Consider the following 25,530-nt stretch of genomic DNA (forward strand, 5'->3'; position numbering starts at 1 on the left):
AAAATCCCCCACCCCCCCCCCCCCCCCCCCAAAAAAAAAAAAAAAGGTCAAATCAAGGAATTAAGCACATGCATCTTGCAGATGTATTCATATTTTTTATTTTGAACAAGGCTTTTAGCTTACCAGCATGACTGCAACTTGAAAGAGCCTTCTTAAAAATGATAAAAGGTACATGCATGAGGACCACATGGGAGCTGGTTGGTTCAATGAATTCTACAGAGCATTAACGAGGACTTTGAAAATTATACTGAAAAATCATGTCCTCTTTCAGAGTATAGAAATGCCTTGTGTACAACAACTGTAAAATGTGTTATCAAAAGTTTTTTCGTTGGTTAGGTGTCTTGTCAACAAAACGTACCGACAAATAGCTATGGAGAATGAGATTTTTCCATGGTGGACATGATGGCTACCTACACTATAATGCAAAAAAGAAATGATTATGAAGATTACACTTTAGTTTGTGGTGAATAGTGAGATATCATTGGTTTGAAATATGGTACAGGCTTGTGTCTTTTTGGCAGCCAAAAAGTTCAGCTAATAGCGCAGTTTGTTGTGGTAATCGAAGGTTTTTCTGCACTGCAAGCATCACTTACTATCTTACTGTCACATGATGTGGTTGTGTGTTCTGTTGCTCTTTTTGTCAATCTCATCTTCTCTATTGCCATTCTGTGCAAGTCAAGGCATTATAGCTCCAGGAAAATACATCAGTGCAAACCAACCCATAATTTCTGCTAGTGGAACTTTTGCATTAGGTTTCTTTAGTATGAGAAATTCAACTCCAAGGTACTATCTCGGCATTTGGTATAACAAAATTCAGAAGAAAACTATTGTCTGGGTGGCCAATAGAGAATCCCCAACTGATTCTCTAGGAACTTTTGCACTCGGGGTTGATGGAAATCTTGTGGTTTTAGATGCAACAAAGAAGATTGTTTGGTCATCAAATGTAAAGGTTGCTGATTCTGCTATAAATAACACAACAGGTATGCTGATGGATAATGGAAACCTTGTTTTGAGAAGTGATGAAGCCGTCTTGTGGCAGAGCTTTGATCATCCCTCTGATACATTTTTGCCTGGCATGAAACTTGGCTATAATCGCAAAACTAATCAGAGAAGGCAGCTTACTTCTTGGACAGATGCTGAAGATCCACAACCAGGAATGTTCTCTTTCGGGATAGGTATGACTGGAGGTCCACAGTTTTTAATCTGGAAGGATAATGATCCTTATAGCCGAAGCGATGTCTACAGCAATTCAGTGTCATTTGCGAAGATATCCAAGTTGCGACCATTTGCTTATTACCTTACTTTAAACTTAAAAGATGATGACATTTATGTCACTTACAGTGCCTCAGAAAACTCGGCGATATTAAGGGTCACGCTAGTCCCAGATGGGCGAATTGAGTTGTTGCTATGGCAGGAGATAAACAATGATTGGCTTTCTATGTGGCAGTGGCCTTCTATTTACTGTGAATTCTATGCTCAGTGCAGTCCATTTAGTAGCTGTGATCCAAAAGGGTCTCAGGATCATTGCAAATGTCTGCCAGGTTTCCAGCCAAAAGTTCAGCAAGAGTGGGATATGAGGAATTGGACTGGTGGCACCTGTGTGAGGCAAAAGGCATTGAGATGTGACAAGTATGATGGGTTCTTAAAGTTGGTAAATATGAAATTACCTGATCATTCATATATATTGGGAAATATGAGTACCAATGATTGTGAATCCAGATGCCTCCGGAACTGCTCTTGCACAGCTTATGCATATTTAAACGCGAGTGATGGAACTTCAGGGAAATGCCTGAACTGGTATGGGGATTTGATGGATCTTGTACAGGACTTAGTTGGATCAGATCTTCACATTCGTCTTCATGACAGAGACCCGGGTATGATCATCTCATTTCAAGTAGCTTAGCTCAACATTTGCATTGAGCTGAAAGGATTAGGACTACCTGTCCTGTTCATTAAATTTTGTTAAACAAACTGAGAAACCTTTTCTTTTATATGCAGTTGGAAATGTTAATGTTAAATTTACACGTAAAAACAAGCGCTCGATTATAATTGCAGTAGCCGCAGTTTCTATAGGGCTTCTTTGTGTTCTATCTGGCTATTTCATCTGGAGAAAAAGCATTGGAAAACAAGGTACCTTCTGTATGTTTTCGTCACACACACACTCCATATAAAGATGAAGCTCGTTAGCTGTTCTGATTTACTCTTCGGCCTAACATTAATTGATTTCTGACAGAGAGAATTGAAGAGACTTGTACTGGTATGAACACCAGCATTGAACTCGGAAAAAGTGAGACAGAGCTGAACATATTTAGCTTTAGCCAAATAGTGGCTGTCACTAATGACTTCTGTGAAGAAAATAAACTGGGAGAAGGAGGTTTTGGCCCTGTTTATAAGGTAGTACTTCCAGTTCAAGGAAATTCTGCATACAAAGTTTCAAATTTACTTGAGTTCTGTTTTTCTTTTTTGTTCTATTGATCTCTTTACTGAAGCTGTGAAGGTTTTTTCTGAATCTGGTCTACAGGGGAACTTGATGAATCAAGAAGTAGCTATAAAAAGGCTTTCTAAGAAATCTGAACAAGGGATTGAAGAGTTCATGAATGAGTTAAAACTTATTGCAAAGCTTCAGCACACTAATCTTGTGAGGCTCTTGGGTTGTTGCGTTGAAGGGGAGGAAAAAATGCTGGTCTATGAATACCTGCGGAATCGAAGCCTGGACAAGTTTTTGTTTGGTAAACTTCTTTCTCTGTCGAAACAACTCGAATATGAAGATTAACCTGGTCTGAACATCATCAATAGATTGAACACTTTAAACATTACATTTACCAGATCATAATGAAATGTCATATGACCATTTTCTTTCTCTGCAGTTCCGCATCGCTATACAAATTCAGAACTGATTCTTTTTAGTGATTTCTTCTATCAGATCCATATGAAAAGGCAAATCTTGATTGGAGCAAACGTTTTCGGATCATCGAGGGCATTGCTCAAGGTCTCCTCTACATCCACAAGTACTCTAGATTGAAAGTGATCCATAGGGACCTAAAGGCAAGTAATATATTACTGGATGAAGCAATGAATCCTAAGATTTCAGATTTCGGAATGGCAAGAATGTTTGGTTCAGATCAAACCGAAGCGGATACCAAGCGGGTGGTCGGTACCTAGTAAGTTCACAGATTGCACATAAACTTCCTTTGACATCAATCTGATTCTACTGATTTTTGCTAATATTTTGCTGCTACTAATTCATAGTTCAACTACTTCTGCAGCGGCTACATATCACCTGAATATGCACTGTATGGAAAATTCTCAGAAAAATCAGATGTCTTCAGCTTTGGAGTTCTTTTATTAGAGCTTGTGACCGGCAAGAGAAATATTGAATTTTTTGGTGCCGAGCTCCCTCGAACCCTTCAAGGATGGGTAAGTGATTTTCCTTCTTTGTTCTCCATATGCTAGAAAAGAAGACATTAATGCCTTTAACATGTTTTCAGGCATGGGAATTGTGGAATGATGATAGAGGACTAGACCTTATCGATCCGTCGATAAGGGACACTTCTGAATGTCCTGAAAGAGCTCTCAAGTGCATCCATGTAGGGCTTTTGTGTGTTCAGGAATCTCCAGTTGATAGACCAACAATGCCATTAGTCGTTCTGATGCTGAGCAATGACAACGCATCACTTCCTTCACCAGAAGAACCTGCATTTTCTAGTATTCAGCGTAGGAAACCTAGCAATGTTGTTTCTTCTTCTTCTGATCACAACACTTTAAGTAGTTACTCTAACAATGAGTTGACAATTACCCTGCCAGATGCTCGATAGGTGTGATGTTTTGAAAGTAAATGGATAGGAAAAGACTTCAAAGCGCTTGAAAGCTTAGATATAGAAATAAACGAATGAAGAGTATTGTAAGAGTTGAATAAAAAGTTGATAACTATAAATAGAAAAAAAAAAAAAAAGAACAGAAAGAGAGATCTGCAATTAAGAGTGAAAAACCAGGAGAAGTGAAGAAAAGGGAAAGAAGAAGAAGAAAAAAGAGGGAAAGATAAAGGAAGGAAAAAAGAGTTAAAGGAAATAAGTTTAAAGATAAAATTTAGGTTGTTAAATGTATAAATGTGTGTTATTTGAGCTTTTAATTTTTGTTTCGATAAATGTTAGGGTTTTGAAAATTATATTTTGGGTTTATTGATAAATTAATTTGAATGTTATAGAGTTGATTGTTGTGGGTAATAGATTGTTTAGTTGATTTTGAGATATTGTAGGTAAAGATAATGGTTTTAAGATATAATTTGTGTAAATAGTGAATTTTGAGTTAGAAATTTGAAAAGAACAACAAGTTTACTGTTGAAATTCTGGGTTTGAGGTTGAAGTTGATAAAATTTCGGTTTGGTCTTTTAATTTGTGAAAATTATAGTTTAGTCTCCAAACTTTAAAAAATTATTGAGTGGTCCCTATAACATATTCCAAGATTCTAGACAAAATAAAAGATGGATTATGGGCAGAATTCCAGTATAGTTATGAATTTTTAACACTTTTAATTTGGTCCTTTAATTTGACAAAAATTACAATTTGACCCTAAAAATTTGTAAAAATTCCAGAATGGTCCCTAGAGTATAATTAGAGATTCTGGACAGAACTGAGAATGAATTACGAACATAATTCCACTATAGTCATGAATTTATGATATTTTAGTTTGGTCCTCCAATTTAACAAAGTTACAATTTGACCCTTAAAAATATGATACAATTCATATTGGTCCCTAATTGTAATATTAGCTTTTATAAATTGGTTTAATGAATAATTGAGGGCTATTTAGTGAATTATTACCAATTTTATTATTTATTTTATTATAGATTAGATTTATGGAAAACCGTTTAATTTTGGATTTTTAGAAAAAATTACTAGTTTAGTTTAAAAACATATAGGGTTATAGAATAGACCCTTAGTTAAATATATTAAATAGGTTATATGTTCTTTCAATTCATTATTGAATATGTCTTATTTATATTCAAATAATTCTAATATTCTACTGACAGGACGTTAGTAGGATTTCCTTCGGTATTAGCTTTTGAGTTTTGTTTGCTTTCGAGTAAGGTGAATGAATAATTTTTTATATGTATGAAAAATATTATAAATAGTTGATTTGTTAATATGAATTTGATCATGCTTCTTAATAATATATATGTTGATTATTATCCTTATTATGATAAAACATGATCAATTGTTAAATTTAAATTTTTGATATGAACCAATATATATATATATATATATATATATATATATATATATATATGAATTGACTTTGATAAACCCTCCTATAAGAATCTAGAGCCATAATTGTATATATATTTCTCATTATTGTATTACCTCATGTGTGTGTATTGAACGTTATCTACTTACTGAATTGTTGTATTCACCCTTTCATTATTTATTTTTTCAGGCTTATAACTTGTTAACGGGTTATTTTATTGAACCTTTAGGACTTGTTCTTTTAGTTGTAATTTGTACTTTTTTTATGTCTAGTTAGTAATCCAAAACAATGAATTTATATAAACTCTTGTATTAAAACAATCAAATTATATTATGAAGTTTATTTTGTTATTAATATTGCGTTGAACTCTGATTGAATTATTTAAATGATAAATTTGTATACAAGTTTGGGTTTGCATAAGTATTGAACTTTGAAGAGAAACCTTGTTTGTATGCCGGTCATGGATCTGAAATTCGGATCTTAATAATAGAACTTTTCATTTTCATTTTTTTTTAATTTCACTTGAGATGCTTACAAATTGATCTTTCAATTTACCTGTAGCATTGTCTGTTAACGCAATATCGAAATGTAATGCAAATGGAGCTTTGGTCTGTATTTTCTCATCACTTGAATGCAAGTAAAAAAAATGTGTACAAATACTTCAGTGAATTTTATACGCAGTTGGCGATGGTGGAAATAGTTCTATATTAGATTGAATACTTGCCACATTGCATTCCATTTCGCTATTCATTTCTTGTGACAGATCCATCTGAAAAGGTAAATCTTGACTGAAGCAAACGTTTACGAATCATTGAGAGCACTGCTCAAGGCCTACCTTACATCCACCATGAAAGAAAAAAAGAAGAAAACGTAAGAGGGGGATGGAACAAAGAAAACCTTCACAGCTCGATAACGATTCTTGGAGGTAACCTACCATAGCCATGCGTAGTTTCCACAAGGGTACCTTGGTCTCTTGCAAATCTACTTTACGTGCCCAAAACATTCCCACAGTTGAAGTTTCCAACTCCAATTCTGCGTATGACATCACCATGGTCGACGGCAGCCCACACGTTATGGACACGGCCCTTCTTTATGGCTGGTTCCTTCTCAAGGAAGAAAATTAAAATTGGCATCTGCTCTCTATCTCTTATGTTTGTATTTATTCCATGAAATCATGCATGAATGTGTCAAGAAGATGTTTGCCGATTTTCATATTCACATATGACCAAGTTGAAATTGATTTTATTATGTGAAATGTGAAGGTAACCTATTCTTTGTTTAATACTTTAATTAATTGAGTGTCAAGAATTCACTTGGAATTAAGATTTGGGCCATTTGTTCGCTTTTTCTTTCACTTTAATTAAATTTATTTTATTTACTATAACATAATTAAGTAAAAAAATATGTTGTATTTATCTACTTATAATAAATAAAATGAATGAAGAAAATATCATTTGTTAGTTTTTTTTTAAATGTATTTAATGGGTCATTTTTACTCAGTTATTTTCATATAATATAAAAGGTAGATATGAAATAAATATAAACATGTTTAATTAAAAAAATAAATATAACAATATAAAATAAATTTATTTTTAATCCAAATTTATAGTAAATTTTATATTTTGAAGCGCAAAAAAAAATTCCATTTATCTTTATTATTCTTGAGATCATACACTAATTTACCTGGGCATAAAACCCTTTTTTTTCCCCATAAAATAATGAAAAATTAAGATAACAATCTTTAGAGATTACTTTTCAGAAAACCGGGTTGGAGTAACTGATTTATCTTATAAATCCAATGGTCGGGACTTCTTCAAAAGTGATTAATTTTAGGAAACTTTTTCAACAAGAACAATCAAACTTGAGTCAGCCCACTTGATTTTCTATGATAATCAATATTTGTGTTCAGGCAAGATACAGATGTACTTATGAACAGTTGATGCTGTCCTAACTCCCCCTTACCTATTTCTTCCTAACCTGCATTAATGGATCTACTTAAGTCTTTTTTTTTTTTTCTGGGTTTCAAAAGATGGAAAGAGAGATGGATTATTTTGTACTCCCCAATAAAAAAACACTGTGTCGACATCGCATCATTTTTTAATCTAAAAAAATCCCCATCGCATCTACATAAGATTATAGAAACTTTTATTCTTATAGATGAATTAAGTTATAATTGTTTGAGAAAATAATTCAATTTTAAATAATGTATAAAATTCATCTAAGAATATTTTTTTTATTAGAAAGAGAGGACAGCATTTATGACTCTTAACAAACTATCAATGGGAAGATCATAATAGAAAAAATAATTTCAATAATATTTAGCGTAAATAAAGTTCGGATTGAAAAATAATAGTTTTGGTATATAAAAATTAGAAAGAGAGAAGGTATTTAGTGGTGAAAATTATATATAGGGAAAAAAAAAGACAATAAGAATAAAAGGTACCCTTGTGGAGACAGTCGTGCAATTTTTTTATTTTTTCACAAGCTCCTATCAAATGGCAAGACTACCCTTTCGTTGACAATATATTCGGCTTTCCCAATTCGTGATGAAGTCAAAACTCAAGAAAAGCACAGATTCACAGATGCCAACTATATTAAATGACCAAAAGACCCTTGACAACCTTCTGCGAAACAGATGGTACTGCACCCCGTGTAAGGTATCAAAGCCGACCAAATTGTCTGTCCCTTCGCTGGCACCCCTTGTAGGACCATAACCCTTCAGTTCCTTCCTAGAAGATCCTCTTCCTCCTTTCCTCTCCTATATAAATGCACCGATCCATACCTTTCCACTCATAAATCACATAAGAATCCAATCTTCACACTTGTTTTCAAAAGTGTCTTGATCAAGAATGGCAGGAGTTGAGAAAAGAGCAGATTTTGAAGACTTGTTGCCTGTAATGGCAAACAAGCTAGGTGGGGAAGGGTTGATAAACGAGTTGTGTAATGGGTTTCAGCTGTTGATGGATAAGGATAGAGGGGTCATTACTATGGAGAGTTTGAGAAGAAATTCGTCTTTCTTGGGCTTGCAAGATTTGAGTGATGATGAGCTTGCTAGTATGGTTAAAGAAGGTGATCTTGATGGTGATGGGGCCTTAAATCAAATGGAATTTTGTGTTTTGATGTTTAGATTGAGTCCTGAGTTGATGCAAGAATCAAGATTCTGGCTTGAAGACGCATTTGAAGAGGAGCTCAAGAGTGATGGGCTTTGAGTCATGCTAGCTGCCGGTGATGATCATCATTGTCTCTTACGGGTTTTCTTTTGCCATTGCAAAGATTTGTATGCAAATAAAATTAACACTGTCTTGATATGGTGCTGACCACTTCAGTCTAGTTTCTTTGTTATTTGTTTTCTAATTTGTTGCTATTGATGTTCAAAATTGAAAGGAGAATACTTAAATACAGAGCATTATTTGCAGTGAAATTTGGTGTTTGTGTTGTTCTCAATTCATAATTTTATTAGGCTATTGTTTTAAAATAAAAAAGAAACAGAGACGATTGCCCACTAATCCACTATTAGAATTAACAAAACATGCCATTACTCGGATTCGAAATCTCTTTTTGGGAGATTAGACCTGACCAAGGCCCCATATTTTTAGGTGTCTTATATAGTCCCATAACTTTTTGAAGTAGTCAAATTGATCCCTAATGCCAACAACTAACATTGACCACTTTAGGATTGAAATTGTGGAACAATTCATAAAAGGAGACTTTTAGGATTGAAATTCAATAGCTTACGATATTGAGCTGCTCGACAAGCCCAAAACAACAAACACAGGGGCACAGACAGTTTTCAAGATGATTCCAGTCATGATAAGGGCCACATTTTGAAAGTAATTTTCTTCTCTTGCTTCCCTTCTACGTTAACCTTGATTTGTTTTTCCAAGTTAGGGTTGTAGATTTGATTTTGTGATGCAACCATGCATCGAGCTATTACTTTGTGAAAGGTACGGGAGGATGAGCAGTAAACCAAGGAGGTAATAGATTGAAAATGTCTTCCAAGATGTATCTTTATGGGAAATTGAGGGGGAAAAGAGACCACAATAATATATAGACGTTGTCATACTTTGAATTGATCTTGGAAATTTCAATCCATGATCTATTCAAATCCGTATCACTTCAATAAACTTAAATTATATGTTGGTGTGTGTATGGTTGAGATGCGGTAGGCAGACAAAAGCTACGGCAAATCCAAGATTGTTGGTCAAGTTGGCACCAAGTTCCATCATCCTTCCATCTCTAAATGTTGTTCTTATTGTTATTATTGTTATTATTATTATTATTATTATTATTATGGGAAATCTATTAGCTTTACCAAGGGAGGTGAAATTCATCCATCAAGAAAATTAACAAAACTTAACTGGCATTGGACAATACTGTAGCTCCATCTTATTGTTACTGTTTAGTGGAACATTGTAAAGGTGTTTTTAACCCTTAATCTAGAAATCTTTGCTTTAACTGTCTTTTCACATAATTTATTTATTATTTTTAAATTGATAAGGAATAAATATTTTTGTTTTGATTTTTATTACATGGTGAAACAACTAGGATATTCTTGAGAAAAAATTCAAACCTGTATTTTTGTATTTCATAATTATTTTTTTATTATTACAATTTAAGTTGAAGTGCAATTTGGTATTTGATTAAATATAAAAATAATAAAAAATTCAAAAATATACTTAAAATAAAAAAAATTTAAGCTTGAGGTCAGGATTTTAGGTTTTTCATAATAGTTTTTTTTTTTTATAATTAAAAGTTAGATGAGGAGCACTTTTGTATTTATCTAAATAAATAAATAAATAAAAAGATAAAACCTATCACCTACTAAAAGTGGTAATAATATTTCTACCTAGAATTTCTCTCTCTTAATTATATCTATTTTTTTTTATAGTGAATTAGAAAGTAATCAATAGGATATTATTAATTACTTTCTAAGCATCATTGTATATTTTTAGAATAAATTATTTTAAATATTATCTTAAAATTTGAATTCATAATGATAATGAAAACAAGAGAAAGAAAATAAACATCTTTAATCAATTATTTATCCCACTATTTAAGATAATATTTTTATACATACACCTCTTAATTTCCATATATTTTTTACCATTCTTTTCTTTAAATTTATGTTATTAAGTTTGACTTAGCCTATAATTCTATTTAAAATTTGAGTTATAGGTTAAACAAGTTAATTTAAATTAATCTAAATCAATATAAAATACCTTTATTTCAAGATTTTTATTAAAATTAAAAAATTTATTTTGAATTTTTCTTAAATTATAGTCGAATTAAATTTTAATTGAGTTACAAATTAACTAGTTTAGTCAATTAAATCATGTTAAATTAACAATCATCTAGTATAACTTGAAATCAAACCTGAGCTTTACTGAGCAAATGAGCCATCATATTATCCTGTCTAGCCAACCCGACGTAGGTCTAAATCAATCAAAATTTAACCATCAATCATGTGATTCATATAGCCGGCCAATCTTCGCATCCCTTTCTGCCAAGGTTTTACGAGTAAAAATAAAATACAAGCCTCTTCCTTCTGACCCGGGTAAATCAATATATAAATAGCAGCCATTGATTGAGAAAATTCCAATAAATAACCGGGTGGTTATTAATTGAAATTTGAAGCAAACTATGGATTCTTCATTGTTATTTTCTTTGGACTTTGAAAATTGTGTTGTGAAAGCCGTTTACAACGTTAAAGTCAAGGAGAGTTTATAATTTGTCTTTCAACAACATTTTCCCTAATATCTACGCAATTTTCTTACATCATGCTATACGACTGAAAAGTATTTATTTTAGTTTTTTAATAATTAAGGTATCATTGTATTAATATTTTCATAATAAAATTAATTTTTCTTAGAAAGATTGTTTATAGCTAGATTGGGAGACTTCTTTCTTCATCCTCCCGTTAACACAAATGAGTTGGATCATCGCAATAATGTTTTTTCATGCTTTTATATTTGAAAAAAAATTCAATTTTAAATTTTATATTCAGGTCTTGTTAGTTTCTTTAAAAAAAAACTTGACATATATAGTTATTTAATTAATTCCATTTATGAAGGTATTTTAAACTTTCACTGTTAAATAATCCCTCAAAATATGTGATTGTAAAAAACATGCTACAAGTTCAATATTTACTTCATAGGTCCATTTTGAATTGAGAAATAGACTATGAAAGAGAGAATTATATTCAGACTCCATAAAAATAATAAAAACATTTTTACATAAGTTCGACAATATCTTTTATTCAAAAAGCTCAAAAATATTTTTTATTCTTTTTTTTTTATCTTTCCTTCTTATGTATATCTTTTTCATGGAATAAGTGTTGATAATTACTTTTGTAATACTTAAATATCATATTTAACATAAGTTCGACAAGTAGAAATTTAATGTTTTTAGAGTCTAATGGTTTGAATTAATGATTTAATTATAAAATAAAGTGATTTTTGTAAGTTTCAAGTGTGGATGAAATTGTTCCTCAAAAAAAAAAAAACATGAACAAGAAATTGAATCCCGACTTCTTGCTAATTTTGTCTTTAAATAATTTTTCAAACAAATTTTCTTATATGATTTTGGGCCAAGAGCTTACAACCCAGAATTAGGAGAAAGTGGTTCATACCTTTAACAATCAAGTAACTGGGCTGGATGATGGATTCATTCTTTCAGCAACCTAGAGCAGTCATTTCAAATTTCTAGATCACATATAATTTTTTTTCTAGCCCGTATGTAAAAGATTTACCTTCTGAACCTATTTCTTCAAAAATTATTTGGAGACGAAATTACCACACCAAACAAATCAATCACATTATTAGATCCTTTGTATTTTTAGTATTTAGTTGTTGTCTCAAAAAATAAAATAAAGAAAAAACAGTAGTGATAAAAACATATTTATATCCTTACTATCTTTATTATCTCGGATACTTTTAAATTTTTTAATTAGATATTTATTATTTTTTTATTTTCATCTATTTTTATACCAATTAGTCAAATTATATCTGGTTACCAAAATCTGATTTATGGCTTGAAATTTGGATTTTTGATGGTTAAAAATGAAATATAATTTTCAAATTCTCTTAATAAATAAAAGAAAGAAAAATGAAAATTAAATACAATGATGAATGACATCTTCCATCTTGTTAGTTAATTAAAAAGTACGTGAGGGTGTAATAATGGTTGTTTTTTAAAATATTTTTTGTTTAGAAATACATCAAAATAATATTTTTTATTATTTTTAATATTAACATATCAAAATGATCTAAATTAATAAAAAAATTAAATTTAAATAAAAAAATTAAATTTTTATAAAACATTATTTACACCAAGTTAATATCTTATTCCGGAGCAAATCCAAGGAGAAGAGTCTCAGTGTACCCCTACTAAAGCACAGCATCATGCCTAAAGCCAGGGTGAGTAATATATTGTCTTATTAAGTAAATTAATGATGTTTTTTATAAGAAGAAAACTCCAACTCAGTATCTACACTTTTTATTTGTAAGATAATGATAAAAATATTGATAAATTATCACATTATTTTGATATTGAGGCATCGGAGTACTATTGTTTAAATGGCAATGTAGCCCATTGGGAGAGGGGCACGACGAAGGCCTCGTCCAGTCGTTTCAAAGCCACAGCAACTTCTGGAAGATATCTTGGATATGGAATCGGATGATCTTATCGATGGGATTTGCCTGCCATTTTTTCTCCCCTCACCTTTTGTGCATGGGGTTGCTGGTCAAAAGAATATTCATAGCAATAAAATCCACCTCCTTTCTACAAGATAAACAGAGTTGCGCATAATATTTCATGCATATATAGTTCATTAGATAAGAAGAAGAAGAAGAAGATTTTCAATTCTATAATGTCTAAAGAGCTTGTGCCATTTATAATCACAATCCATGTTGTTGGCAATTTTTTTTATTTTATCATTTTGTATTAAATGGAGAAATATGAAATAATATATTTAAAATTTTAAAATTAATTCAAAGATATTATCACATCAATACCCAAAAGGGGAAAAAAAAATCTATGAATGTTAGGAAATCTAATTTGTGGACAAAATAAAGGAGGCTACACAAACGAACATAATTATGTTACCCTTTTACATTTATCCTATCGGAATCAACTATAAAAAGACACATCTCTCTTTTTAGATTTACTTGTCAAATACAGTAAACCCATGTTGTCTCCCACATTACTTTCTATATATATATATATATATATATATATATAAAGAGAGAGAGAGAGTAAATTAAGTACTATCTAGGTTTTACATCTTTAAGTTCGATTTATAGTTTATAGTTGATTAACATCTTCAAAATAAAAAATTCAAACCTCTACCATCTTGACACTTCTTTCCAGCACTATGCGTAGATATTTATTAATGTCTTAACTTGTCAAGTGAGCTATAGAAAATTGTACTAAAAACTATATTTATTAATATATCTTCTAACTATTCTTTAGATTTTACAGTTAAGAATTGAATTATCTTTTCTACTTAGAGCTTTTCCTTGATAAAGTTTTCATCTACCTTAATATGATTTATCCGATTATATTGAATTGGAATATAGGTTAACTCTATGGCTCTTCTGTTTTCATAAAATAGTATCATTTACCACTTGATATGCAACCAATTTTAGTGAATAGCACTTTCAGCCATAACATCTCACATAACCCTTTGATGATTCCTCTGAACTTTGCGTTTACTTCTTACTTCTTCATGAAATAATGTTATCTTTACAAAGGTAAAATAGTTTAATGTGGATTTCCTATCTGTAATGCTTCTTGCCTAATTAACATTTAGGTGTTTATTTGTTTAGAACATTAGTCCTTACCTAATAGCTGGTTTCAAATACCTACGAATCCAGTTCACTGGATTCATATATTTTTTTTTATTAAGAATATACATAAACTAACTTATCAACTGTACAATATAAAACATATTTGGACGTGTATAGAACAAGTAGATTAATTTTCTAACTAATCGTTGACATCTCTTTTTATTAATGAGAATTTGATTGGGATATTCTCCAAGACCATAATTTTATATTATTAGAGTGTTAGCTGGTTTACTATTTAACATGATTGTTTTTGAAAGCAAGTTCATCATACTTCATTTGTGATAAGAATATTTCTTTTAGTGATCTGGCCACTTCAAAGTTTGGGAAATATTTTAACCCCTCAAGGTTTATCATTTCAAATTCAACTACTCTTGTTTTCTTTTTTTTTTTGTTTTAATTCTTGAAATCTCTTTTGCATCATCATCTATAATTATCATATTATTGACATATATTATCAAGGCTATTATCTTCTTTCATTTATGTTTAAGAAACATTGTATGATCTATATTATTTTTTTCTGGATCCAAATTTTTTCGTAGTTGAACTAAATTATCCAAACTATGCACAAGATGATTGTTTTAACCTATATATAGCTTTTTGCAATTTAGATACTACTCTAGTCAATGAGTTTGTAGTGTATCCGAGTGGAATGTCACATCATCAATATATATTATCAAAATATTTTTTACATCAAACTGATGTAATGAACAATCTAGATTTGCTATTAGAGATATTAGAACCCTAACTATATTCAACTTTGCTACCAGAGAGAATATCTTATAACAACCTATACCAAATATTTAAATATATATTTTGTCATGAATCTTGTTTTAAACCTTTTAATAGTCCAATTTGCTCTATGTTTGATAAAATAATACCAATTTTCATCTTACAATTTTCTTTCCTTAGGGTAAAGGAACAATACTCCAAATCTGATTTTCTTTTGTTTTTGTAATGCCTCCTCCATTTATATCATTATTGTCCAAGTCCACTCTTGGGCTTTTGGCATATTGCTAGGAACATATAAAGATAACAAATATAGTATATAAGTTTATAATGGTTATGGGAGCTTTTAGAAAGATACATGGTCGGTTATAAGGTACTTGAATTTATTGTATATTCTAAAAAATATTGATTTAGTAGTTTCTTATAATTATAACCGAAAGGTAGTTTATATCTAATATAATTATCTATTATATTAAGAGATGATGTGGAGTGTATTGCCCTAGAATTATTCTTAGAAAATTGGTCTTCTAGTACTTATAAAAAGGGGAGATTCATTTTCTCTTGTATCAGTTACCTATTGTTGGGTTGATCCCAAACTAGTACCTTTATTATACTGTTAAAGTTTAAGTTTATATATATATATATTTTTTTGTTATGGATCTCCTTCTAAAGAGAAGATATATAATGAGGAAGATGAGAAATATTATTTATTCTAATTCCAAGAAAATGACATCCATAATTGCATATATACATTAGGTAGGAGGATGGTATCAATGATATCCTTTTTGATATGTTTTATATCCTAAAAAAAATACAACAACAACATATGGATCAAACTTCGTGTGTTGCTTTTCATGGATATGAATAAAGGTAATATGATCAAAGATTAAAAGAGCAAGCATTAATATGGGTTGAAGTCTAAAAGTCAAACACCCTTAAAGGCATTCAATTCATTGGGTATATTGTGACGATAAATACCTTATTCTAATCATATCATGGAAAATAGGCTCTAATAAATAGTGTATAAATTGTCTCTAATATATGTTTATTCTCTAATATATGTTTATTCTTTCTTTTCGCAATACCATTTTGTTGAGGGTGTTTGAACACAAGATGTTTTATAAAGAAAATGTATGTATGAGAGTATTTATAAAATTCATGATTATCATACTCTGTACAATTATAAATATAGATAATTTGAATATTAATTGAAAATGAATTCTGAATCATGGTATGAAATATCTTGAAAAAGCTTAATACCTCATTTTTATTTTTCATTAAATAAAATCAAGTCATGTGGATGCATTTATCCATAAAGGTGATAAACCAAGAAACATTAGAAAAAGTAGGGATTTATGAAAGTCCTTAAACATTCAAATGGATTAGGGTAAACAACATAGTATAAAAGCTTACTAAATATATCAAATTTGTTTTTGCTAGACATGTAATGAGCCTTATATATTATTTATCGTTCTAGTACAAAGACCATATAATATAGTCCTTGCTTTTAGTATTATAACCAATGATCTTCTGGCTGAAAACAACACATCCAATTCTTATAGTTTTTATGATAAAAAGTTGGATAAGGATAAAGATGATGAGATGATAATTGTTTTGGCTTATGTAATCGTGTAAGTCATACCATTGAAATTAATAGCTAAATGATGGGTTTTCTAACAGAAAATATCATAACTAGATTTGTTTTTGCTAGATGTGTAATGAGCCTTGTACATTATTTTCTTTTCAAGTAAAAACACCATCCATATAATATAGTTTTTTCTTTTAGTATCATAACCAATGATTTTTTTGTTTGAAAACAACACATCCAATTTCTGCAATTTTTATAATACTCTAGGGCACAATATTATAATTCCTTAGCAACATGTACAATAAACATTAATTTGTTCTAGTAAAAGGAACAAGTAAAAAGTTGGATAATGATAGAGATGATGAGATAACAATTGTTCTAGCTTCTGTAATCGTGTAAGTCACACAATTGAAATTAAAAATGCCAGAGATGGCTTTTGTAATGTTTTGAATTAAAAGAGATAAGGAAAAGGCAATAAAGCTCTTAGAGGTTTAAAGAGTGGGTATAAATAAATGAGGGGTAATGTGATAATTGAATAAATATAATAAGTATAAATAAAAAAATAAGAAGAAGAGAGATATGAAATTAAGAGTGAAAAACTAATGGGAGAAGAGAAAAAAAGGGGAAGAAGAAGAAGAAGAAGAGAAAAGAGGGAAAAATAAGAGATTTGAAGAAAATAAGTTTAAAGGTAAGATTTAAGTTTATAAATGTATAAATGTGTATTCATTTACCTTTAAATTTATGTTTTGTTGAATGTTAGGGTTTTAAAGATTGTGTTGTGGGTTTGATTGATGAATTAATTTGAATGTTATGAGTTGATTGTTATGGATAATGGAATATTGAGTTGATTATAGAAGATGATAGGTAAAGATGATGATTTTGAGTAATAATTTGTGTAAATGATGAATTTTGAGTTAGAAATATGGAAAGAACAGTAGGTTTTCTATTGAAATTCTGAATTTGAGGGTGAAGATGATGAAATTTTATATTGGTCCCTCAATTTGTGAAAATTACAGTTTAGTCCTAAAATTTTGAAAAAATTACAAATTGATCCCTGAAGCATATTCCAAGATTATGGATAGAATAAAAGATGAATTATGGGCATAATTCCAGTATAGTTATAAATTTTTAACACTTTGAATTTGGTCCTCCCATTTAACAAAAAATACAATTTGACCCTAAAATTTAAAAAATTTCAGAATGGTCCCTGGAGTATATTTAGAGATTCTAGACATAAAATAGGATGAATTATGGATATAATTCCACTATAGTCATGAAATTATAATATTTTTAGTTTGATCCTCCAATTTGACAAAGTTACAATTTGATCCTTAAAAATATAATAAATTCTAGATTGGTCTAGCCTTTTCATATTGGTTTGATAAATAATTGAGGGTTATTTAGTGAATTATTATCAATTTTATTATTAGTTTTATTACGGATTGGATTTTGGGAAAACCGTTTAATTTTGGGTTTTTGAAAAAATAGCTAGTTTAGTCTAAAAACATATAGGCTTATGGAATATACTCTTAGATAAGTGTATTAAATAGGTTATATATTATTTTGAGTCATTCTTGAACATGTCTCCCTTATATTTAGATAACCCTGATATTCTACTGATGGGACATTAGTAGGATTTCTTTTGGTATCTGCTTTTGAATATTGTTTGCTCTCGAGTCAGATGAGTGAATAATTTCCCATATGCATGACAAATATTATAAAATTTTTATATTTTAATATGAATTGGATCATGATTTTTGATAATACTTATGTTGATTATAATAATTGTTATGATAAAACATGATCAATTATTGAATCTAAATTCTTGATATGAACTAATATATATTTTGAATTGACTTGTGAATTGATAGCTTCTCATTTGATTGATGTCATGAGTTGAGCCTTGAGATATAAATATATCTGTTTAATTATGATTATGAACCTATGGTATACCAGTCAGAATACCCATGCTAACATGGTAGTGTTAGTCTTTATGCATATCGTCTTTGAATCCTAGTTGGTTGGAGGAGTCACCAACCTATGTGGACTGGTCATCCCACAGTACGAAACCTCATGTTCATTACATTTTGATTTTTTGATGAGCTTTACCTTATGATATTCTTGTTATGGTTTATTTGAGAAACTTTCCTATAAAAACCTATAGCCATAATTGTATATATATTTCTCATTGTTGTATTACCCCGTGTATGTATATTGAATGTTATCTACTTATTAAGTTATTGAACTCACTGTCTCATTATTTATCATTTTCAGGCTTATAACTTGATAGCAGGTCACTTTTATTGGACCTTCAGAATCTGCTCTTTTGATTGTAATTTGTACATTTTTCTTTATATCTAGTTAGTGCTTTACAACTATGAATTTTTATTAACTCTTATATTAAGATAATTAAATTATTATAAAGTTAGTTTTGTTGTTACTGTTGTGTTGAACTTTGAATGACTTATTTGAAGAATAAATTTGTATCTAAGTTGGGGTTCGCATAGGTATGGAACCTTAAAGAAGAATGTTACTTATATACCGGTCATGGATTCAGAAATCAAGTCATGACAGCTTTGGTAGTGTGATATCATTATAGTCTTTTGCATTTAATGTCACGTAGTTTATAAATCTTGAATCAATTATCTTCATTATAGTCTTTATAATTGGTAATACATGTATAGATTGTATATATGATCAAATTAATTATTCAATTGCCATGAAAGTGTGGTAGGCCATAACTCACAAGTTACTAGATTAAAACTATGCTCTGATATAATATTAAAAATATTGTATAAAAACTTACTTTTTATTAATACAAGGTAATAAACCTGTAGATATAAAGTAGTATCTAGATTTTAATTACATATTGATTTTTATGCTAGAATCAAGGTTTATAATTGACTATAATTTTTTAAATAAGAAATTCACACCTCTACAACTTCATCTTGACAATTTATTCCAACAATTACCTCTATCTATATTGCAAGGCTACCAATGCCATCTTGAAATGTGGTTGTAGGTGAAAGAATTTGGGTTATGATATAATAGAAGTCATAAATAAAAAGACTCCAATCATTATCACATCCTTATTAAGGCCTTTATTATGTTGCGAACTAAACTAAGAAATTTTTAGACTATAGGAATTAATAATCCCCATATTCCCACATCATCCAATATCATATCCTGTTTTTTATCCTCAATCTTTCCATGTATCTAATTAAATTTTTGGTATTTAATTTAATTTTTATTATATAAAAAAATACAAAAGAACCTAGCCTCCCAAATTTGTTGTTGTGGACAACCTAGAAAATCAATAGCATAACAGCCTTTCCAGCCTCCAATGTCCCATTTCCGATTGAGGTGGCTAGCATCGCTTGAACCAGCAGGAAAAAGGAGTCATGCTCATTGTGGAGTAATCCATGTGTCTCCTTACCCTGGCAGCTCGTGAAGTACATACACTAATATTATTATTTTTCTAGTAGTTTTTTCTTTGTTTCGCCAGACTCCAACGACCTGTAAAGTTCAATTTTAAACCTTAATATGTGATTCTTTTTTTTTTTTTAGAATATTTTGTGATTTGTTTATTGATTTTAGACTCACGAGTGTATTGATTTGTATGTTGTTTTGGATAAATTCAAGATGTGCACGTAATTTTTTATTTTTATTTTTGTATTTGATTATGCTTATTCATATTAATTGAATTAATTGAAACATTAGTTATTATTTATGGTGGATATATTTGGTACAATAATTAATTTATGATTAATTAATCTAAATTGTATAACAAAAAGAATCAAGACAAAACTTGAGTGGGAGGATTAGGCTTTTTTATGAAGCTTAAATTCTAAATCACTATCCCAAGAGCTTTTACTTTCTAATAAATACAAGTATTTAGTTTAGAAAAAATATTAGTATATATATGTAAAATATGTATTTTTATTATTAAAATTAAATAATAATACAACTTATTTTTGATAAGATATTTTAGAGTGATTTTTCTATTCTTTTTAGTATAATCAACTCTTAACAAAAAAATTTTAGAAACTAATTAGAGCTAGAAAACAACTTTTTATTTTTATTTTTATCCTTTTTATATAATCAAATCACCAAGATATTTTGTGAAACTCAGCAAGCTATTCTACCTTGAAAATTCTTGGTGTAATCAATCATTGCCCTTTTAATTAGTACTATTTGTATTGGAACTTTGGGTCATCCATAATCTACACCTTTGTTATAATTTTCTGCTATGTTAGGGTATGCTACCTTCTCATCTCCTTGATAAATGTGCTCCCCACCATTGTTTTGTCTCACTAGCTAGCTGTCTTCATCTCTGGAAAATAAAGGCTAAAGGGCATGGAAAATTCCTCGCAATAAGCTCGCTCAAAAACGAAAATGTCACCTCCACATGTCTGCAATGATCTCTTAAAAGACAACGATGGTTTGGGCTTACTTTTTTGTCAAGCCATTGTTGGCTATCTTCGGTCCCTCGTGTTAGCCAAACTTGCTACATGAAAAGATGGGCAGAAAGGCACATCTCACACGACAGGGTGAATTTGGCCATAAACTTCTTTAGTCTAAATCATCGAAAGTTTAAAGTTGTTGAGGAATTTTCTGTTGGATTAACCAAGTACAGTAGCAAAAGAATCCAGGTATTAGAACTAAATAGCTTTGTGCCTAAGAAGATCCAAAATAGTCATTATTTCATCTCTTGTACATGGATGCATCTAGTCATGCTTAATTTCAAATTTTGGATAAGTATTACCCCATTCAGCATGAATACTTAATTCATCTTTGGCTTCTTAATTTGATGTTAATCACTAATTTTGTTCCAAGTTCAGGTCACCAATATGTGTGCCGACAGTCTTAAATGTTGCTGGAAAGTGCTCCTTGTATGGCTAATCATCATGCTTAATCTGTCTGATTCAAAACTTCCATTCTTTTTCAATGCTCCCATTGATAATGACGAGAGATAATAATTCTTGTCCACGGGAGTCTCGAGAAGTCCTCCACCACCACGATGCCTGAACGAAAGTTCATGAACAGTGGCAAACCGGGGTAAAAATATTTGGGGTGGCTGAAAGAACCTAAAAATCGTTGACGCACAATATTTCGTTACTGTGTTGTAATAGTAGAGATAAAAATAATTGTGATAGAGAGGACATGTCTTCGTATCTTTACTATTTTAAAATAATAAAAATTCATTTTAAAATTATTTTTATATCTTCATTTTATTAAATATGTTTTTATCTCTTTGTATTAATTTCTTCTATCTTAAAACATTAACCAAACACAACATAGGAACTCAAGGAACAGGATGCACATGAGATTTTCTCTGAACTTGGGGACTAAATATGGGGGCGTAATCAATGCTTCTCTACTGAATGACTTGATTAGTGGAAACAAATTAAAAATAAATTATCTTGTAATGAAAAACTAATTAGTTTGAACTTCTTTTTTTCTATTTTTTTAGATGTCATGCACCATGATTTCAAACTACTCGTTTTGGCTGATATTATAGGCCTCTTGACTGCATAAATAAACCGAGGAATTCTGGCGAGGCATTTCAAAATAATGCCTTTACATAAAACCCACATTTGTTAGTTATTAGAATTACAAAGAAAAAAAAATAAAAGAATTTTTCATTTACATTTCATCATTGTGAGTCGTATAATTAAATTACTATTTTGCCTCTGTTGAAAAAATTCATTTAACTTGGTTTTAGGGGTAAAAAGTTTTTTTCATAGGATCCATTAGTTATTATTGCTTTTAATGAAGGAACAAGTAAGTCTTTTTGTATTTTAAATGAACAATGTGATAACTTAAATATCCTGAAAGTACGACAATTTAAAACTGGAGAGAAAGGATTTATGCTTTTTTTTGTCATTTGAATGCACAATAAAAAAATTATATTATATTGCCCTTGAAAAAAAATAATAGAACTTAATTACATTTTGGGGTACATGTATCTTTTCTATATAATTATTTTGTAATTATGTATTTATATACAAGCAATTAAGTCTTTAATCTTAAAAAAAATAATTAGTGCATAATACACATATATCAATAAGTGAAAGATGCTCATATTTTTTAAGAGTCACATATAATGTCTGTTGCTGGTCAAATATTATCATCACCAATAACATTAGAAGCAGCAAGTTATCCTCTTTATAGTGGTGGAACATATGTTTATAGAGGAAGTGCGGTTAAGCTCTAGTGATCATTTTTTCCTTTCTCTTAACCTAAAAATTCACACCCGCTCTTTCAAAAATCAATTGTGTCCTCAAGTTTGTGCATCAATCAATTTTGATCATTAATCTTTTGTTAACTATTTGTTTTATTTTTAATTTTTTAATTTTTTTTATTTTGTACCTAAGCATTTTATTTATTGAATTTTTGTATTCAATTTGATCCTTGTTCTTTTGATTGCTCTTTTTTTATTATTTTCTTGATTTTTTTCAATTGCATCCCTTATTATTTTATTAAGTTTAATTTTTGTATTTAGTTTTGATCCTTATTCTTTTTATTGCTATTTTTTAATTATCTTCTTAATTTATTTTAATTTTCAATTTAATTCCTCATTGTTTTTTTCTTTTCATTTATGTTTTATGTCAAATATAGTCCTCATTGCTTTTATTGCTATTTATTTTGTTTTCAATTTTTAATGATTAAGGATTTGCTTAGTGATTTTTTAGTGTTTGTTTTATATAGGTTGATACCGGTACTATGAATCGGGTTATCGGTTTTAAGGATTAGCCTAATTTAACTATAGTATTTTTATACCTTTTTTTCAAAATTAATTTAATTATTTTTCAAATATTTCATCATTAAATTTTAGGTTATTGGGCCTTTAATTTCTTGGTTTTTTCTACTCTTTTTTTTTTTTATGTGGGGCTGTCTAGATCTCATATCCCAAGTCGTGAGTTTGTCAGGTTAACCCAAGTTACTTTAATTTTTTTTTATTTTTTTTATTTGATTTTTTTTTACATTAAGTTATTAAGCCTTAAGCTTTATGATTTTTTGACATATATATATATAATTGTTTTTATTGATTTCATCATTTGAAATTATATTATTGGATAATCAACTTTATGGTTGTTTTTCAATTTTCTTTTATATGGATTTATCTCAGGTTGCAAATTAGTTAAGTCAACTTAAAAAATATTTTTTAACATTTGTAGGTCGCAAGTTAGTTAAGTCAATTTAAAAAATAATTTTTAACATTTATTTTTATTTTACTTCGGTCTTTTTTTATAGGCTGTTATTTTTAAATTTTCTTTTTTATTCTGATATTATATCATAGATCACGAGATAATTAAGTTAACCCAGATTAATTCAAAATATTTCTTTAATGTTTTTTATATTGTTTTTTTTTTCAATTTTATTCTTTGATATTTGATAATTGGACCTTGAACCTTGTAATTTTTTCTACTTTTTTTTTTTGCATGGTTGACTTGAATCATAGTTTACTCAAGTTAAATCTTTTTACTGATTTAACTTCAAGTTAAATCTTTTTACTGATTTAACTTTGTTTTTTATTCCATGACTTTATTCAACAAATATTTTTTTAGCCCAATTATATATTGTGGGTAACGGGTGTTGAGTAAGCCTGTGTTAATTTAGAATTTTTTTTTTGATGATTCTATTTTATTTTTTTAATTTTATATTAGATTTTTTTTTCCCTTCTGTGGGTTACATGAATCTCACGTTAATGACTTGATCTAGGTAAAATTATATATATATATATATTTTTTAATTTTATTCTTTGATATTTGATAATTGGGCCTTGAACCTTGTGATTTTTCCAGCTTTTTTTTTTTTTTTTCATGGGTGGCTTGTAACTTCAAGTTAAATCTTTTTACTGATTTAACTTCAAGTTAAATCTTTTTACTGATTTAACTTCAAGTTAAATCTTTTTACTGATTTAACTTTGTTTTTTATTCCATGACTTTATTCAACAAATATTTTTTTAGCCCAATTATATATTGTGGGTAACGGGTGTTGAGTAAGTCTGAGTTAATTTTGATTTTTTTTTTACGGTTCTATTTTATTTTTTTAATTTTATATTAGATTTGTTTTTCCCTTCTTGGGGTTACATGAATCTCACGTTAATGACTTGATTTAGGTAAAATTATATATATACATACTAGTCCGGCGGTGTACTGCAGAAAACTTATCTGGTTACAAGACAATTAACTAATCCAATATCATACGCATAAGAGTAATTCTGATTTGTTGGAACTAGGGTTCTATAGCAGTTGACTATATGACAGAAGAGTACCGTGCAAGAACAGTTACTAGACATAGACAGGTACCAACGCGTACCCTTCAACCCACCAGGAAGAAAAGGTATTGCAATGTCAAGAAAGTAATGATCATTAATCTACATAGTTATCATCCAAAAAGTTGAATCACCTTATAGGAGAATCAAAGAGAGGAAGGCTTTGCATGATTATTGTCATCATGCATGTTAAAATTGAAGCCATTGAACAATTTATAATTATCCTGGTAAGAAAGACAAGTTTTTTGTACTCATGGAAAGGATAGTTTTCAAAATGGCATGTTGTCTTATTTCATAAAGATTAAAAGATGTGGACACAAGTACCCAATAGAGAAATTAAATTCGAAACATAAAGGACTCATTCGATAAAGGTTTTTATTTAAGGGCTAAATGACAATTGGGTTATAGGTGAAGGATTGAGGTTTCTCCATTAGTTAATTAGTCCTAAGTTTAGTCCCAAGTATTATTATTTAGGAAGGTGCTTAGAGAACTAGTGCTAATTTTACTGATATTGATATTATTATTTATTGAGTTCAAATTTAGCTTGCATGTAATATTTAAATGTATTTCTAGTTAATCACATATCACTTAATTAAAAAAATAAATTAAAATCACTTCTTTCTAGTTAATCATATATCACCTAATTAAAAAAATAAATTAAAATCACTTCTTTCTCGTGCATGAGTAGTGTTATGAAACCTAGATTCAATTCAACTGAAAATCCAAGTGACCTGACCATCTAATCAAATAACTCATCAAATCAAGCTTAGACATGTGAAAACTTGACCAAATCTGATGGAACCTAAGCAAGTTGGACCCATTAGTTTTTGTTTTTCTTAAAAAAA

At 29.5% G+C, this 25,530-nt stretch overlaps 2 protein-coding genes across 2 annotated transcripts; both read left to right on the top strand.

Annotated features, from left to right (window-relative positions):
• The first annotated feature begins 497 nt into the window (after nt 1-497).
• LOC105142535 (G-type lectin S-receptor-like serine/threonine-protein kinase B120) lies at nt 498-5,870 on the top strand. Its single transcript, XM_011050213.1, has 8 exons — nt 498-1,874; nt 1,999-2,130; nt 2,234-2,394; nt 2,522-2,729; nt 2,924-3,161; nt 3,267-3,417; nt 3,489-3,815; nt 5,735-5,870. Exons 1-7 carry the CDS (start codon nt 608-610, stop codon nt 3,813-3,815), a joined length of 2,484 nt encoding a protein of 827 aa, XP_011048515.1. The 5' UTR covers nt 498-607; the 3' UTR covers nt 5,735-5,870.
• A 2,047-nt stretch (nt 5,871-7,917) lies between these two features.
• On the top strand, nt 7,918-8,660 carry LOC105142534 (calcium-binding protein PBP1-like). The gene has a single exon (XM_011050212.1). The coding sequence runs from the start codon at nt 8,094-8,096 to the stop codon at nt 8,451-8,453; it is 360 nt and encodes a 119-aa protein (XP_011048514.1). The 5' UTR covers nt 7,918-8,093; the 3' UTR covers nt 8,454-8,660.
• Nucleotides 8,661-25,530: the final 16,870 nt, after the last annotated feature.

This window comes from Populus euphratica, unplaced genomic scaffold (assembly GCF_000495115.2).
Source record: "Populus euphratica unplaced genomic scaffold, PopEup_1.0 scaffold147.1, whole genome shotgun sequence".
In the NCBI taxonomy this organism is placed as follows: Eukaryota; Viridiplantae; Streptophyta; class Magnoliopsida; order Malpighiales; family Salicaceae; genus Populus; species Populus euphratica.

Excerpts from the sequence above, each read along its gene's own strand:
- LOC105142535 (XM_011050213.1), top strand. The coding sequence starts at position 608 with ATGATGTGGTTGTGTGTTCTGTTGCTCTTTTTGTCAATCTCATCTTCT. Across the intron at positions 2,395-2,521 it reads GTTTTGGCCCTGTTTATAAG|GGGAACTTGATGAATCAAGA; the intron begins GTAGTACTTCCA and ends TCTGGTCTACAG. Across the intron at positions 2,730-2,923 it reads CCTGGACAAGTTTTTGTTTG|ATCCATATGAAAAGGCAAAT; the intron begins GTAAACTTCTTT and ends TTCTTCTATCAG.
- LOC105142534 (XM_011050212.1), top strand. The coding sequence starts at position 8,094 with ATGGCAGGAGTTGAGAAAAGAGCAGATTTTGAAGACTTGTTGCCTGTA.